The 18301-nt window shown below is 36.2% G+C and overlaps 1 protein-coding gene across 1 annotated transcript in view; it reads left to right on the forward strand.

Annotated features, from left to right (window-relative positions):
* The window catches only part of WNK3 (WNK lysine deficient protein kinase 3), a 185158-nt gene that overhangs the window by 134160 nt on the left and 32697 nt on the right, over positions 1 to 18301 (forward strand). Inside the window, 9 exon segments of the mRNA XM_019436661.2 lie at positions 2285 to 2401; positions 3641 to 3796; positions 3878 to 3929; positions 5161 to 5298; positions 5656 to 6599; positions 11664 to 11895; positions 12296 to 12426; positions 12956 to 13578; positions 16483 to 16694. Coding sequence (XP_019292206.2) covers positions 2285 to 2401; positions 3641 to 3796; positions 3878 to 3929; positions 5161 to 5298; positions 5656 to 6599; positions 11664 to 11895; positions 12296 to 12426; positions 12956 to 13578; positions 16483 to 16694 — 2605 coding nt within the window.

Here is an 18301-nt window from a genome sequence, read left to right on the forward strand (position 1 = left end):
TAGGATTTCCAGTACTATGTTGAATAAAAGTGGTGAGAGTAGACATCCTTGACTTTTTCCTGACCTTAAGGGGGAACGTTTTCAGTTTTTCACCATTGAACATCACGTTATCTGTGGATTTTTCATATATGGCCTTTATTATGTTGAGGTACGTTCCCTCTCAACCTAGTTTCTTGAGGATTTATATCATGAAAGGATGTTGTGCTTTGTCATAGGCTTTTTTGCATCTATTGAAATGATCATATGGTTCTTATCCTTTCTCATGTTGATGTATGTATCACAGTGATATATTTGCAAATATTGAGCCATCCTTGCATCCCAGGAAAAATTCCACTTGATCGTGGTGAATGATTTTTTTAATGTGTTATTGGATTCAGTTTGGTGGTATTTTGTTGAGTACTTTTGCATCTATGTTCATCAGTGATTTTGGCTTGTAGTTCTTTTTTTTTTGTATGTCTTTATCTGGTTTTGTAATGCTGGTTTCACAGAATGAATTTGGAAGTTTTCCTTCCTTTTCTATTTTTTGCAATAGTTTGAGAAGTCATATTCTTTCTTTCTTTCTTTCTTTCTTTCTTTCTTTCTTTCTTTCTTTCTTTCTTTCATTATTTATGGGAGAGAGAGAGAGAGACAAGTTGAGAGAGAGAATCCCAAGCAGACTCAGGGCTGTCAGTGCAAAACCCATTGCAGGGCTCGGTCCCACAAACCATGAGATCATGACCTGAGCCAAAATCAAGAGTTGGATGCTTAACTGATTGAGCCACCCAGGTGCCCCATATTCTCCATTTTTAAAAACTTAATATATCATGTGCATTTTCCTGTGTCACTTTGTAATTTTTCAGTAGCATAATATTTAAAATATTTTTCTTATTTTACAGTGAGAGAGAGAGAGAGAGCAAGCGAGCAGGGGAGAGGGGCAGAGGGAAAGAGATAATTTTAAATTGGCTCTTGCTCAGCTTGGAGCCTAATGTAGGGCTTGATCCATTGACCCTGGGATTATGACCTGACCTGAAATCAAGAGTTGGATGCTCAACTCACTGAGCCACTCAGGTGCCCCGGTAACATATTTTAAATTGTTGCCTTAGATAGTCCCTTGTATAGAGATACAATATTTTAATAATCACTTCTGTTATTATTCATTTAAATTGTTTCTATCAGTCTATCTCTGTCTGCCAGTCTGTTTCTTCTCTTTTTGTCTTTCTCTCTCCTTTTGTCTGTATGTCTGTGCATGTCTCTTTCTCTGTAGCAAACACTCTTGAACACAGATCTATATAAAGATCCCTGTTTTTTTTTTAAGATCCCTGTTTTTTTTAATGATTCATTGCTAGAAGTAGAATTAATAGGTAAAAAAGTGACAAGCAGAAAACTGAACTCTTAAACTGAGAGAACAGGGGAGCCTGGGTGGCTCAGTGGGTTAAGCATCTGATGTTGGCTCAGGTCATGATCTTGAAGTTCGTGAGTTCAAGCCCCGCATCGGGCTCTGCACTGGCGGTGTGGAGCCTGCTTGGGATTCTTTCTCTCTCCCTGTCTCTCTCTGCCCCTTCCCCCTTTCCATATGCTCTCTCTCTCTTTCTCTCTCAAAATAAAAAAATAAACTTAAAAAATTCAGAGAACAAAAATGGTTGGCAGAGGAGAGGTTGTTGTAGGGGATGATGTACAGCAAAGGGACTAAAGTCAATGAGAGTGTAATAATGTTGTCTTGTGACAGATGGTGACTACATTTACCATGGTAAGCATTGAGTAATGTGTGGAATTGTTAAACCAGTATGTTGTACACCTGAATCCAATATAACTGTTAATTATACTTCAATTTAAATTAAATCAATAAAAGTAGTGAAAATATATGAAGATTTAACAATTTTTAAAATTCGCGTTGCTAGATTGCCATCCAAAAAGGTTGGACCAGTATACATTTCCATTAGCAGTGTGTTTTCTATTGCTTAAAGTGCTAATTTGTGTGATTAAGAGAATTTTGGAAATGAAGGACTAAATAAACTTTGCATTTCGGCAAAATACAGTGACTGTTCAGACTTTGTGTTTTCATAAAAGTTAAATTTTTCTTTTCCACAGGATCACAGTTCTAACATTTTGCTAATTTAAGTCTTTTATTTGTCATAGAATGGGTGTTAAGGCAGTGTTTCAACAGGGAAAAACAACCTTCTTAGAATCTCAACAATTTAAACTATTTTTCTATATATTGTATGTTAACTCATCTAGACGTTCCTTTGTCCATTTGCAAATAGAAGATAATAACTGACTCTTAAATTGGTGAAATGTTTGTGCCCAGGTGTCAACATCTGGAGACAACATGGTGGAGTGTCAGTTGGAGACACACAACAACAAGATGGTCACCTTCAAGTTTGATGCTGATGGTGACGCACCAGAAGATATTGCAGATTATATGGTAAGTACAATGAAACCAGATTACCTTCCATCTGGCATTCCATCTCTTTTTTCCTCTCATCCTTTCCCCTCATTTATTCAGAGCAATCTTTTTTTAGGGTACCATTAGTTTTTAAAATTTGCACAAAGATAAACTGCTTATGATCAAGAGTAAGTCTACCTTCTTTCATTTTATTATACTAATCTCTAAAATATGAGAGTGTTTTATTAAGACATTATCTAGGTCAGTGGTTCTTACCACCTTAAGAGCTTTTAAAAACAAATCCATTGCCTCGGTCCCTAATTAAATCAGAATCTTTGGAGTTAAGGCCTAAGCATCAGTAGTTTATGAAATAGTCCAGGTAATTCTAATGTAGTAGCTACTTATATACCATCTTACCTATAGATGTCAAGTAATGTTCATCATTTCATTTAGTTTTCATACTTTTTTTTGAATTGTTAGGCTTAAGTTAGTAGTTTTGCCCTATTTTCATGGGGATAAGTAAGGGTGGCGGGAAGAGTACATAATGCTTTTGTTTCTGCTAATTTTCTTCAGATATGTATTCTTGTAGAAACAGAATTAAACGTTTTGTTTAAATTTTTTTGACGTTTATTTATTTTTTTGAGAGAGAGAATGTGAGCAGGGAACAGGCAGAGAGAGAGGGAGACACAGAATCTGAAACAGGTTCCAGGCTCTGAGCTGTCAGCACGGAGCCCAATGCTGGGCTCAAACCCACAAACCGTGAGATCATGACCTAAGCCGAAGTTGTATGCTTAACCAACTGAGCCACCCAGGCACCCCCAGAATTAAACATTTTAAAAGTTAACGTTGTCATTTCTGCCTCTTGTTTAACATCATATTTTATGAACTGTCTCCAGGCCATGCTTTATCGTCATTAGAGATGTTTCATTTTGTGATTTGTGATTTAAAAACTTTTGGGTTTGGACATCCTAGTTTTAAACATAAACATTGCCTCAGTTGTGTTCCTCAAATGATAATTTATAGAATGCAAGATATTTTTTTAAATGCTGTGTTCTTCTCTGGTAGGTAGTATCAATCTGACAAACATCAGTGGTCTCCAAATAGAATAATTTAATGTACTGTGTGGTCCTTTAGTGCTGGTTGTTTTTTAATTCTTTTGTGGCATTTGTATCTAAATAGTTAATTTTAATTCATTTTTCTTTAAGATAGTCACTGTGGATACAATATTATAATTTTGAAGAAACTAAATTTAATAGATTTATTTTTACATTTGGACAGGTTGAAGATAACTTTGTGCTGGAAAGTGAGAAAGAAAAATTTGTAGAAGAATTGAGGGCTATTGTAGGTCAGGCCCAGGAGATCCTTCATGCCCACTCTGCTATAGATAGAGCCATTGGAACTGACTCTATAATTGTGGAATCCAACAGTAGCCAAGTAAGAACAATTATTTAGCAAATAGGTCTTCTCAGATATGTATCAGGAACTTCTTTATTTATCTATTCATTTTTAATTCAGACAGGATCATCTGAACAAGTACAGATAAATTCTGCATCCACTCAGACCAGCAGTAAGTATATTTAATAAAATTTACCATGTGGCTTTTGAAGCAAGACATTTGGAAAGTTTATGCAACTTCGTTGGGAAAGATGTTTGCCAATAAAGGAAATTAATAAATTGTTAATGTAGGTTTTCCCACACTTTAAAAGGACTTTTTAGCCTGGATGTAAGAAGTAAAACCATTCTGTAGGTTTCCTTCAAGTGTTGGTTCTTTATCAAATTAGTTTATTTCCGAGTTGCTGCATGGTATGTTACCAGAAAAGCAGTCACAGTACTGATGACCTTTAACGGCTTTACTGTTTGAAGTCAACTGGTAAGTTTTTTTTTTTAACCACTGATGTGAGATGGACAGAACCTTTCTTAACTGATATCCCTATGTTCTAAGTTTGCTTCATTTTTTAATATAGTCATTTATATCTTGATTTCCTTCCACTAATATTATGCTTCTACCTGCTCTGATCACTGATAAGTTTTTGTAAATCAGATACTAGATGAACTTCCAGGGACTAAAAATGGGGTCTTCTGTTTTCTTTTCTGATGACTTTATCTCTCCATTCTTTTCAGCTCTGGTCATGGTTATATTTAGAGTATCTGGGAGGGGGCGAAGAGCCATAGACAAATGAGGACCTGTGAAGGAATTATAACAACATGAAGAAGCAACAGGTGGTGTGGGAGTCATGAAATCAGATACCATTACCCTGAAATTTACTTTGTGTTAGGATGCCAGGGTCCTCCTCTATGTTCTTTTCCTTGTTAGGAGGAATTTGAGCAGATTTCTAACTGATAAAGTAGATTAAAGTTTAAAAAATAATTATTTGAATAAGTTTACAAAGTAGGAGTAAAGGTGTAGGGACTTTGTTTTTAAGTCATCATACAGTAAAATTGATTTTTTTCTTTTGGGGTATAGTTCTGTAAATGTTAATACTTGTAGATTTGCATAAGTATCATCATAATCAGGATCAGAACAGCTGGAGAAAATGTTTTCCATTTTCTCCCCCAAATTGTGCCCTGCTTTTATTGCTATTGATACAGTGTTTGTTTCATAGATTCTAAAATCCTTCCCTAAAGATATCTTGTGCTCAGTTGTTTAGAGTATTTGCCAGCATTGTACTGGCAAATCCTAGTGCTATTGGAAATGGAGATACAAGACAAATTGGTGTTTTAACCTGGTTTTCTTAATCAATAGGGTAAACATGTTGACAATTGCTTAGCCTATTAATTTTTGCAAATTCTTTCTACAGATGAATCTGCTCCTCAGTCATCTCCAGTTGGTCGGTGGCGATTCTGTATCAATCAAACAATAAGAAACCGTGAGGCTCAGTCTCCTCCTTTTCTTCAGCAGTCCATGTCTACAGTTCCTGGGTTACCTCTACTTTCTGGTAAGTGTTGTCTGTCAGCTTCATCCAGACTTGGAAGATGGGGATATAAAATTTATACCATATCTTTAACTTGTTTTCATGGGTATTTCATTCTTATGAGAATTTTCATAAGCATTTTTGAAGATGCTATTGTTAAGGTGTAACTTAAGCCATTTTAAAATATAATATTTATGAAAAAATAAAGGTTTTTTTGTCGCTTGGCAGGTTGAATTCTGTGTATTTTGAATCTTATTTATAACACTTATTCACACAGATTCTTGTTTGTCCCTTGCTCCTCTTGTCCCCTTTGAGTTTGAGTACTAGTCCATGCTTTGTATTTATTAATATGTGCCTAGCTATTCTTTGTTATTGTTCTAGGTCCAAGAACCACAAGTAATAAGGAAATATCACAGGATACACTGCTCACTCTAGAAAATAATCCCTGCCAGCGTGTACTTTTTGCCTCCAAATCAGAACTCAAGGATGTAGTTGATGGTAAGATTTCTGAATATGCCAGTGTAGACACTAAGCAGCAAGCTGTATTTTATCAAGTGGAAGATGACAGGCAGATAATGGCATCAGTTGCTAGTAGTTCAACTTATACTGCTACTTCAGTTCGTGCAGTTCCAGTTGAATGTGAGGGACAAACCAACCAAGCAGGCATATTTCTACCTGCATATCCATGTCACCAAGCTGCCAGTCAGGCTGATGTACTTATGGTCCCTCCTGGCGAGTCAACTCAGATTTCTGGTAACTCTCTTACAACTCTGGCATTTATGTCTGATCAAAAGCCTCAATCCTTAGCAGTGCAGCAACCAACTATGGATGCAGAGTTGATTTCCCAAGAAGGAGAAACCACAGTGAACACTGAAGCAAGTTCTCCTAAGATGGTCATTCCCACTCAGACCCCTGGCCTTGAACTGACTACCCTTCTACCCTCTACTGTCCTGGAATCAGATGGGGAAAGACCTCCAAAAATGGAGTTTGCAGACAACCGAATTAAAACTCTGGATGAAAAATTAAGAAACTTGCTCTATCAGGAGCATAGCATATCTAGCATCTATCCTGAGAGTCAGAAGGATACCCAAAGCATAGACTCTCCATTTTCTTCCTCTGCTGAAGATACGCTCTCATGTCCAGTGCCAGAAGTCATAGGCATCAGTCACAGTGGAATTCAAGATAGTCCTGCACAGTCCCCTAATTTTCAGCAGACAGGCTCTAAGATTCTGTCCAATGTGGCTGTGAGTCAGCCTGCTAACATATCAGTGTTCAAAAGGGACCTGAATGTGATAACTTCTATACCCAGCGAAATATGTTTACATGTAAGTATTATTCTTTCTAATCAATTTCTTATCCTTATTCTTTTAAAGAAATTCCTTCTTTTCTAAAGTTCTGTTCTTTGAAACTAATCTATGTCACAAGATTCTGAGGTCACAGGTATTTAGGAAGGCCATGACTTAGGCTACAGGTGCCAAGAATGTCTCCATAGAGACGGCAGAAGTATCTTTGGTGAGAGAGCCCTCTGGTGAATTAGCTAGGAACTTGCAAGCAATGACTTTTTTTGTATTGGTGACAGAACAGGACTGATTTATAGATTGTTTTAGTGTGTAGGAAGAGCTGACTTTTATTTATTTTTTTAAGTTTTTATTTAAATTTCAGTTAGTTAACATACAGTGTAACATTAGTTCAGGTGTACAGTATAGTGATTCAACACTCCCATACAACACCCAGTGCTCATCACGACAAGTGCACTCTTTAATTCCCACCACCTATTTTACCATCCCCCCCTTCCCCCGCACTGACCTCCCTTCTGGTAACCATCAGTTCTCTGTAGTTAAGAGTCTTTCTTTTTTTTCTTCCTCTTTTTTCCCCTCTATGTTTGTTTGTTTTGTTTCTTAAATTCCACATATAAATGAAATCATATGGTATTTTTTTAAGTTATGTAACATAGGAATTTAGTTTCCCTTTTCTATTCCTTCACATCACAGAGGTAGTGACTATCTGGTATTTATCCACTATTTGATACTTAACCTTCTTGACTTAAGCTTACACAGACTAGTTACATACCTATAACTTTTCATTCACAAAAATAGGATTGTGCTATATGCATATTTGTTTGCAAATTTATCTTTTCATTATACAGTATATCATAAATATATTTCTAAATCTTTACCACTGTATCTCTTTATTATTATTATATAAGTAGTATATGTGTGTATATAAAGTAAAATCCATCCCACTTCCAAACCTATAGACATAGCTGTTAATGAATCTTTATAGACATGGTTTTAATTAACTTGCAAATATTTATATAATTTTACTCCTCTGTTTTATATTTACAAAGATATAGATATATGTTATATGTTTATATTCATGTGATGTTTGGAATTATTTTTCAGTTATGAACATTTATCTGTGTTGGCACACAGAGTTCCATCTCACATTTTTTTAAACAATAGCATAATATTCCATTGAATAGATATAACAAATGTTTATATTTTTGTAAACTAGTAATTTTAAAATATACAATTAATATATAAATAAGAAATCAGTTCAGAAGGAGGGAAAATTAAAAGTAATTTATGTTAACACCTTCTTATACTCCATTTCCTTCCCCAAACACTGTTAAGGTCCTGGTTTTAATTCTTGAGGTCATTGCCATTAATAACTTGTAAATAATATACGTATCTATTTTTTTATTTAATAATCTTCAAAAATACCTGTTAACTCACTGCTATGAAGGGTGAGGAAATTACAATATTTTCCCTTTCCTCTTCTTTCCCATACACTTCCCGATTTTTATTTACTTGTATTTTTAACATTAGCAAAGTTTATAACATGTACATTTTTTTTCTGTAACACTTGGTTGTGCTTTGCCTCTAGGTTGATTCGAAGAATTGAAGATCAATAAACAGCATTTATGTTATGATTATATGTGTTAGCCTATGATCATGTAATATGATTAGAACCATAAAAAATGAAATATAATTTAATAATTTTAAACTTTGATCCTCAAAAGATACTGAAGTGTTAAAGTCAAATGAAATCTTTTGTTTTAAGTGTCCATTGCTACATCTGGATCAAATTTACCTGCTACTGTTTCTGGTGTCCTAGAATTCCTTTTTTTTCCCCCTTTGAAATGCTTCTATGAGTAATATCTTTAAATATGTTGAATGGATGACTAATTTGTTTGTTTTTTTGTTTTTTAGTGTCCAAAAATGACTTTATTTTGCTTCACCCTTGATTAATTAAGTATACGTGGTAGGATCATTTTGAGTTAATTTTTGTATATGGTGTGGAATAGGGATTCAGCTTCATTCTTTTGCATGTGACTATCCAGTTGTTCCAGCACCAGTTATTCTCCTTGTTGTTATTTTTAAATGGAATTGTTTTCTTAATTTCCTTTTCAGATTTTTCATTGCTAGTGTACAGAAATACTAATTTTTAATTAATTTATTTACTTATTTTGAGAGAGAGAGAGAGAGAGAGAGAGAGAGAGAGCGCGAGTGGGGGAGGGGCAGAGAGAAAGGGAGAGGGAGAATCATAAGCAGGTTCTGCAGCTATCAGTGTGCAGAGTCTGATGCAGGGCTCGAACTCACAAACCATGAGATCATGACCTGAGTCGAAACCAAGAGTCTGACGTTTAACCGACTGAGCCCCCAGGTGCCCCAGAAATATAACTAATTTTTAAGGGTTGATGTTGTACCTTCAATTTTCGCTGAGTGTGTGTATTATTTGGGATTTTCTGTATAATATATAAGATCATATCATCTGTGAAAAATAGTTTTATTTCTTCATTTCCTGTTTTTCTTATCCATTAACTTATCATTTCATGTTTTCCATCTCTTTGTCCTTTTGCTTTTTGTACTTGGAGAATTTCTCAATTTTTATGCTGTTTCCAGACTTTTATTCAGGTATTTTTTTATGTCAAGGATTATATTTTTAATTTCCAATAACTGTAGTTCATTCTTTTTCTTATGGTTGTAGTATATTCACACATCTTTCTGGAGGTATTACAGTCTTATTCTATGTTACTAATGCTATTTCCTTGGCTATTCTTCTGTTTATTGAATTTAGTGGGTTTTTAAACTTTTTTTTAAATTTTTTTTAATGTTTATTTATTTTTGAGAGAGAGGGAGAGGCAGAGCATGAGCAGGGGAGGGGCAGAGAGAGAGGGAGACACAGAATCCAAAACAGGCTCCAGGCTCTGAGCTGTCAGCACAGAGCCCGATGCAGGGCTTGAACTCGTGGGATCATGACCTGAGCCGAAGTTGGACGCTCAGCCGACTGAGCCACCCACGTGCCCCTGTTTTTTAACTTTTTATTTATTTTTTTAAGTAGTCTCCACACCCATTGTGGGGCCTAAACTCACAACCCCAAGATCAAGAGTCACACATTCTAACCAACTGGGCCAGCCAGGCACCCCTAGTGTTTTCTTATAGTATTGATTTCCTGTAAGTGTTTGGTGATTCTTAGTTGTGTACTCATATTTTCTTTAACCTGTGTAAGATTCCTTGTTTGTCTCTCTAAATGCTATATATAATTGCTGTAGCCTTCCTCCAGTAATTGTGGGAAAGGCATGGGACAGGCTTCTTGGCTCTGGATATTACAACTTTTCTCTAAATGCTGCCTGGAAGGTGGCCTAATAGTCTTCACAGGTAGAAGGGCTTCCCCTTCCTCTTGGATGTTGTCTCCTTTCCCCATTGCTGATCTTTCTCGTGGCCACAAACATTTGCCTCTCACCACTCTTATTTGGGAGCAGATGTCTCTCCCTTTTGCTTGCTTTGGAGGTCAGGAGGGAAAGAGAACTTCCTGGCTGTTCTTTCTTTAGTACCCCAACCAGTTTTCTCCCATTCAGTAAGTCAAGATCTCTTTTTTGTGGACCTCAAATTCTAGTAGTGGAAGACAAACGCTAAACAAATAAAGGGTTATAATAGAACAAGTAGGGGATTACTTTATTACAAGGTGGTGAGGGAAGAACTTGTGTGTGATGGTGACATTCACAGGTGGAGACCTGTTCAAGGAACCAAAAGAAGTCCAGTAAGTAGGAGAGTGTTATGAGATGATGTTTAGGAGGCATAAAGGAGACATATTGGGTATAGCTTTGTAAGCATTCTAGTCAACCACTCTTCCTTTAAGTTGGCCAGGGCTCTCTCTTACTGTCTGTATCTGCCACCCAAGTTTGCAGCATTTTGAAACAGTTCCTGCATGTGTCATGGGCTGCTTTTTCCTCCTTTAGTCATATATGTATGTGTCTGTATCTTTGTTTTCTGTTGTGTCTATGAATTTGGATTTGTAAGGTAGGCTAGAACTTGTATTTAACTTACCATCTTGATTCAGTTATTACTTATTAAAATTTTTCTGTAATTGAAGTGGGACCAGTGCAACATTTTCTAAATTATAATATTATTGAGAGGTTTTTTTTTTCTCTCTTCAAGAAAGTAGCATTATTACTAGTCCAAAATGGGACTTTGGAAAATAAGAACTGACTGATCAGAATTTTAATAACTGTTGACATGCCCTAAGTGTTAATAATGCTGATTTAAGACTCCAGTGTACTTAGTGCCACTTAGGCCATCCTTCTTGCAAACAAATGCTGAATCCCATTCTTTGAACTTTTTAAATACTCATTTGATTTTCTAGATTAGTAGAGACCATTTCCATATTTTCCAAAGTATTTGTGGTTGTGCATTTTTTATATTAATTATTATAGAGGATTTATTTTTAAAGTACTCATTTAGAATACAACAGTTAATTCTGGCATTTTGTTGGGAGGGATGGGAGGACAAGAGGAAAAACTGATTTTATAGCCAGCTATGGCCTGATATTAATAATATTTCTATCAAGAATTTGAAATACTTTTGAGGCCTATTGTAAGATTTTGTGTACTTACATAAAGTTAAGAAATTTGATTTGATAATATTTCTCTATAAATATAAATGCCTAGATATCTTGTTTTTCTATGTTTTCATGTGTATTAGGCATCTTTAACTCTGTTGAATAATATGAGCATAAATGAAAAGTTTCCTTTTAAAAGCATAGGGTTTCAGTAACCTTTTTTAGTAAATGAAACATATGAAGGAAACAATTTTAATTTTCAGTTTTCAAAGTTGTTATAATAAAAAATATCCTAGGCTGGAAGATTTATATTCTGCTCTTTTATTTATCTTAAGTCTAATATTTTTAAAGAAAGGGGAAGGATTAATTCCTATAAGTTGAATACTTCAGATTCATTGTCATGAATAAATGCTATTAATGCAAGTATACATAGCATTCTATTTTTGATTACTGATTAGTCAATGCAAGAAACTCTAATGGTATAAGCAACTGATTCACCATGTCTAAATTATTACCATTTTGGTTTTTCTCTTTTTGTCTCCCATCAGGAGATGTCTCCAGATGCTTCACTTCCAGGGGATCCAGAGACCTATCCTGCTGCTGTGTCAAGTGGTGGAGCCATTCATCTGCAGACAGGAGGTGGATATTTTGGCCTAAGCTTTACTTGTCCTAGTCTCAAAAATCCTATTAGCAAGAAATCCTGGACTCGCAAATTAAAAAGCTGGGCATACAGGCTACGGCAGTCAACCAGCTTTTTCAAGAGATCAAAAGTCCGTCAAGGTAGTGTGCTTACAGTCAGGGACATAGACTAGGTAACATCACTTTTCATTTACTTCTGTTTTTTTTGTTTGTTTGTTTGTTCATATACAGATCTTACCACTTTTTCCACGTAGCCCATGTATGTGACATGTCCCATTAATGTCATTGCCATTTTATTTTTACTTTTGTAACTAATTTGGTTTTACAGTTATTCATTTCACGTAGATACTAAGTCTCGGGATAAATCATACGTCTGATTTTGAGTTAGGGACTTCTACAATGTTGCTTATTACATTAACACTTTTTAATTATCTAGCAGGGCTTAAGCTTTTCTACTTTTCTTCATTTTTGGTAATGTAAACAAATTTAGTCTTAATAAACAATTTTCTCTTTTCTGCTTACAATTTTGCAAAACTTACAGTGGAAACAGAAGATATGAGATCAGCAGTTGCTCCTGATCCCATTCCTCTGACAGGAGAGTCCACAGCTGATACTAGGGCTTTGAGTAGATGCAAAGTGATGTGTGGATCATTTCAGCGGGGTCGGTTCCAGGTTTGTGTTCTTTGGTTGAATCTTTATCTACAAGGGCATTGTAAAAGGTAATAGTATTGAAGATCTTGGTATGTAGATGATCCTTATTTTCAGTGTAGATTAATGTCATATTTAATACACATCCCCTTACCTTTTGTAGCCTTCCAATAAAGGTGAGTCTAAAGAAATGGGGATTTTTGTAGCTGGAAAAGAGCACAGAAATGAGTCATCATTTTGGTGGGGGGTGATTGGGTCATCTTTTTAATAAATCTAATTTCTTATCCTTTAGAATCTCAGCAACTTGAATTATTGAATTTTTTTTAATTGTGGAATTTTGTTTGAGCAATATGAAGCCAATTTTCTTTACCCCACTTGAAAGACTCTGAATATGGGAATTCTAAATGTGGCTTTTAAATTTGGGTATCATTGATAGATATACATCACAGCACACCATCCACTTGTCTGTACCATATTTTGATATTGAATTTCTTTGTGGGTTTACTCTTTGGTTAGATAGAGCCAGCCACTTTTGCCTTTTTTTGTATCTCAGGTGATTACAGTTCCTCAGCAGCAGTCAGTGAAAGTGACATCTTTTGGAATAGAACACATACCAGCATTCAATAAAATGACAACCCATTCTAGTGAAGAAGTTCTAGCCTTTACTGAAATAGCCAAGTCTCAGTTAGTGAAAATGGAACCTTCCATGTGCAATCCACAAGCTTCACTTTCTTCTCAGAAGTTACGAGCTCATCGTGAAACCTTTAAAGGAGACAAAAGAATTGCCAAACAAGGTGACAACTACTCATCTTTCAACACAGCTTGTGAGACTGATGTATCTTTGATGACCCCAGAAAAGGAACTGGAAGAAAACTCAGCCACGGGAAGTAGTATGCATTCTGGACTTGAACTATTGCTTAAAGAGAGAGAGACATTTACTGCTGGGAAACATCCTAGCTCTGATAGTGAATTTTCAGCCACTCTTGCTGGCAGAGGGAGGTCAGTGGCAAAGACTGCTCCAGTGAGTGATCAGTGCTTACCACTCCGTGAAGAAAAAACCTTTGCTCAAACACAGAGCTCACTCTTCTATTCACCGTCTTCTCCAATGAGCAGTGATGATGACTCAGAAATAGAGGATGAGGATTTGAAGGTGGAGCTTCAAAGATTACGAGAAAAGTAAGGATTGTTTCTCTTTTTAAAAAAAAAATTTTTTTTGATGTTTATTTTTGAGAGAAACAGAGCATGAATGGGGGAGGAGCAGAGAGAGAGGGAGACACAGAATCCAAAGCAGGCTCCAGGCTCTGAGCTGTTAGCACAGGGCCCGACGTAGGGCTCGAACTCAGGAGCTGTGATATCATGACCTGAGCCGAAGTCGGACGCCCAACCGACTGAGCCACCCAGGCACCCCAGGATTGTTTCTCGTTTGTCACAAATCTGAGTGCCCCAAATTCTATAGAACAAAGTGTTTGACAGGTAGCTAATTTACAATTGGTGACATTTTAATGACTGAAAATTGTTGATGATTGAGAACTGCAAAGATACCATCAGATCTCCCAGGTTAAGGTCTCAGTCCCACAGATGCCAATCATAAGTCCAGGCGGTGTTACCTATGCTTCTGACCAACCTGTTTGTTATAAATCACAGGCTCCCAGAAACCCTTCGTTGGGTTCAGTTAATTTACTAGAGTGGCTTACAGAACTCAGGAGAACAGTTTACTTACTAGATTATCAATTTATTATAAAAGGACACAACTGAGGAATAGTCAGATGGCAAGGTGTAGGGGAAGGGGCATGGAGCTTCCATACCCTCTTGGGAGTGACACTCTCCTAACACCTTCATGTGTTTACCAACCTAGAAACTCTCCAAACCCTATAGTTCAGGGATTTTTATGAAAGCTTCATTATGGTAGGCACAATTGATTAAATCATTGGCCGCTGGCGACTAATAAATTCAGTCTGTAGCTTCTGTCCACTCCCTGGAGGTGGAGTGGGAGGGGCTGAAAGTCCCACTGTAATCACTGAGTTGGTTCTCCTGGCAAGCATTCTCCATCCTTAGGGGCTTTTTAAAAGTAAGGTCATTAATATAATCTCAGGTGTGATTCCAAGGGGCTTGTGATAAATAAGATTCCTTTCACCTTTATCACTCTGGAGCTATTTTAGGAACTGGAGCTATTTGAGGAAAACAGACCAAATATTAAAATGAAAGATTCTCCCACTGTTCTTTGTAGCTTAGGAAATTACAAGAGTTTTCAGAATTAGGTGCCAGGAACAGGCATAAAGATGTTAATATAAATCATAATATCACAACAGTAATAAAGCACACAAAACAGTCTCATACTTCTCATGCCCTGATCTCATTTCTCAGAGGCAACCACTGTGAACTGTTTGGTATGCCTGACCTGTAATTTTTCTATGCATTTACAAATACATACTTTTTGCTTTTTATAAAAGTGGGGTAATATATGTTATTCTAAATTTTTTTACTTAACATTGTTGTGCACGTGTGTGTGTGTGTGTGTGTGTATACACACGTTTGCACAAATAGTCTTTGTTCCATACATTAGAATAGCCAAAGTTTATTTAATCCCTCATTAATGGACATTTCAGTTTTATTCCATGTTTTTCTTATGTAAACAATTTAAATAAAAACTTGAAATGTTAAAAAAAGAAAAATAATGTTGAAGTACACAAAGTTAAACATCCTTACATTTTTACATACTTATGTATTTTTTGTAGGATAGATACCCAAAAATAGAATTTCTGGGTTAAAAGGTATGTGCACATGAAATTGATAGATACTGCTAAAATTGTTGTCTAAGGTAGCTATATCATTTTATACACCAAACAAAAATATATGAAAGTGGGGCGCCTTGCTAGCTCAGTCATAATCATGAGTTCAAGCCCCAAGGTTGGGTGTAGAGATTACTTTAAAAAATATATGAGAGCCTGTCTTCCCACTTCTTAACCAACTGAGCCACCCAAGTGCCCCATCTGTCTTCCCATTTCTTAGCAACATTGGACTGGATATTTTTTGAATGTTTATTTATTTTTGAGAGAGAGACAGAGAGAGACAGACAGAGCATGAGTGCGGGAGAGGCAGAGAGAGAGGGAGACACAGAATCCAAAGCAGGCTCCATCCAGGCTCCGAGCTGTCAGCACAGAACCCAACGCAGGGTTCAGACTCCTGAACCGTGAGATCATTACCTGAGCCAAAGTTGGACACTCAACCAACTGAGCCACCCAGGTGCCCCAACATTGGACTGGATATTATTGATCCTTTTTCTTTTATTCCAATCAGATGAATTTAAAAATTTTTCTTAAAAAATAATTTTATTCTCCCAGTTAAAAGTGAAGTTGTACATCATCTCATGTTTAATTGGCTACTTGTATTTCCTCTTCCTTGGAGTCACCTTCTCATATTCTTTCCCCTTTTTCCTATTACGTTTCTTTTTTTTTTCTCTTATTGAGTTTTAGGAACTATTTGTGTATTCTATGAATCTTTTACTATATGTTGAATACATTTTCTTGTTTATATTTGCAACATATAATAAAGAAAAGGTTAATATTACTAATACTGTGTGACTTTAAATTTTGTTTTGTTGTCTTTCACTATATTGAAATTTTAGAAATTTTTTCTTGTCAATTTGTTTACTTTTTTCATTTTATTAAAATCATTTCACAGATTTTTAAATTTATTTTAAGACAGAGAGAGAGAGCACCCAAGAGAGTAGGGGAATGGCAGAGAGGGAGGGAGAGAGAGAATCCCAAGCAGTCCCTACCCCCATCAGCACAGAGCCAGAGACAGGGCTGGATCTCATGAACCATGAGATGACCTGAGCCAAGAGTCAGACGCTTAACCAAGTGAGCCACGTAGGCACTCCAGTTTGTTTAATTTTTTCTTAATGTCTGATTAATGTTGTGCTTAGGAAAGCATATCCCATCCTAAAACTGTGAATATTCTTTATTTTTACATTCTTAATCTAAATTCCTTGTTAAACTTTACTTGTATTGCATAGAGTTTTTTGGCTTATCTGTATGGTGTCAGTGCTATTAAAATGCTTTCTGCATTATTTTCATTTAGACACATTCAGGAGGTGGTAATTCTTCAAACCCAGCAGAATAAGGAGCTGCAAGAGCTCTATGAACGCCTTCAGGCAATTAAAGATAGCAAAATCCAATCATCAGAGGCTCCTTTGCCACCATCATCACCACGTAGACCAAGATCTTTCAAAAGCAAACTTCGCAGCCGCCCCCAGTCCTGGACACATGTGGACAATGTCGCAGTTGCCACAGGTAAAGTGGTCCTGAAAGTGGTTTTAAAAAACTGGTGAAAGATCAGCAAAATTAGAAATATAATGATATTAAGTTTATTTCTTATTAAGCTAATATGCTCTAAAGAAGTGCACATTATCCTGAGATTCTTTTCTACCTTTTTGGTATTAAGTATTCTTTTATGAAATAATGGTGAGGATAGATGATAGATTCTGGAGAGCATGTGAGTGTGTTTTATGTTTTTATTTGGGAAACAAACACCTGGAAGCCCAATTTCTTTTCTTTTTTTTTTTACATATGAAATTTATTGTCAAATTGGTTTCCATACAACACCCAGTGCTCATCCCAACAGGTGCCCTCAATACCCATCACCCACCTTCCCCTCCTTCCCACCCTCCATCAACCCTCAGTTTGTTCTTAGATCGTAAGAGTCTCTTATATTTTGGCTCCCTCCCTCTCTGAACTTTTTTTTTTTCATTCCCCTCCCCTATGGTCTTCTGTTAAGTTTCTTAGAATACACAAAGGAGTGAAAACATATGGTATCTGTCTTTCTCTGTATGACTTATTTTACTTAGCATAACACTCTCCAGTTCCATCTATGTTGCTACAAAAGGCCATATTTCATTCTTTCTCATTGCCATGTAGTATTCCACTGTGTATATAAACCACAACTTTTGCCTGCTGCTCATTTTGTGTCTACCTCTTCATTCTTCGAAGAAGCAGCGAGACAATGAACTCCAGGTAGTGAGGTAAAAAAAATCCTGCAACAATAGTATTCCACAGGTGACTAAGGCTCTGTTTATTTTATTTTACTCTTTTTTTCCTTCTTTTCTCCAGAGTGGATTTCTCCATTAATTGATCTTCTTGTTGGCTGATTCTTTATTTTGCCCTCCCATATCTGTTGTTGAGCCACTCTAGTGAATTTTTTATTTCACTTATTGTACTTTTAAACTCCAGAATTTGTTTTTTGAAATAATTTCTATCTCTATTGATATTCTCTATTTGATTTGAGACATTGTTATCATACTTTCCTTTAAATTTTTAGGCATAGTTTCCTTAAATTTGAATACAGGCTTTGTCTACTAAGACCAAAATCTAGGCCCCCTTCAGGATGTTTTTGTTGACTTTTTTTGTCTGTATGTGTGGCATATGTTCCTATTTCTTTGCATGTCTCTTAATTTTGTGATAAAAACTGGACACTATAGGTAATATGTTGTAACAGCTCTTGTATCAGATTCTTCCACCCTCTTCCCCACCAAGGTCTGTTGTATTTTGTTTATTATTGTTCTGGCATTTTCTGGGTATTGGTTATTCGTTTAGTGATTTTCCAACACTACTCTATATTCCCTGCAGTGTAGGCCATTGAGTTCTTTGCAACTTAAAAAAAAATTTGTTTTGGGGGGCACCTGGGTGCCTCAGTCAGTTAAGCATCCAACTGAGGTCACGATCTCACATTTGCAAGTTCGAGCCCCACATCAGGCTCTGTGCTGACAGCTCAGAGCCTGGAGCCTGCTTCAGATTCTGTGTCTCCCTCTCTCTCTGCCCTTCCCCCGCTCACACTCTGTCTCTCTCTCAAAAATAAATAAACATTAAAAAAAATTTTTTTAATTTTGTTGGGGTGCCTGGGT

This window comes from Panthera pardus, unplaced genomic scaffold (genome assembly GCF_024362965.1).
Source record: "Panthera pardus isolate Hobbes unplaced genomic scaffold, ASM2436296v1 HiC_scaffold_27, whole genome shotgun sequence".
Lineage (NCBI taxonomy): Eukaryota > Metazoa > Chordata > Mammalia > Carnivora > Felidae > Panthera > Panthera pardus.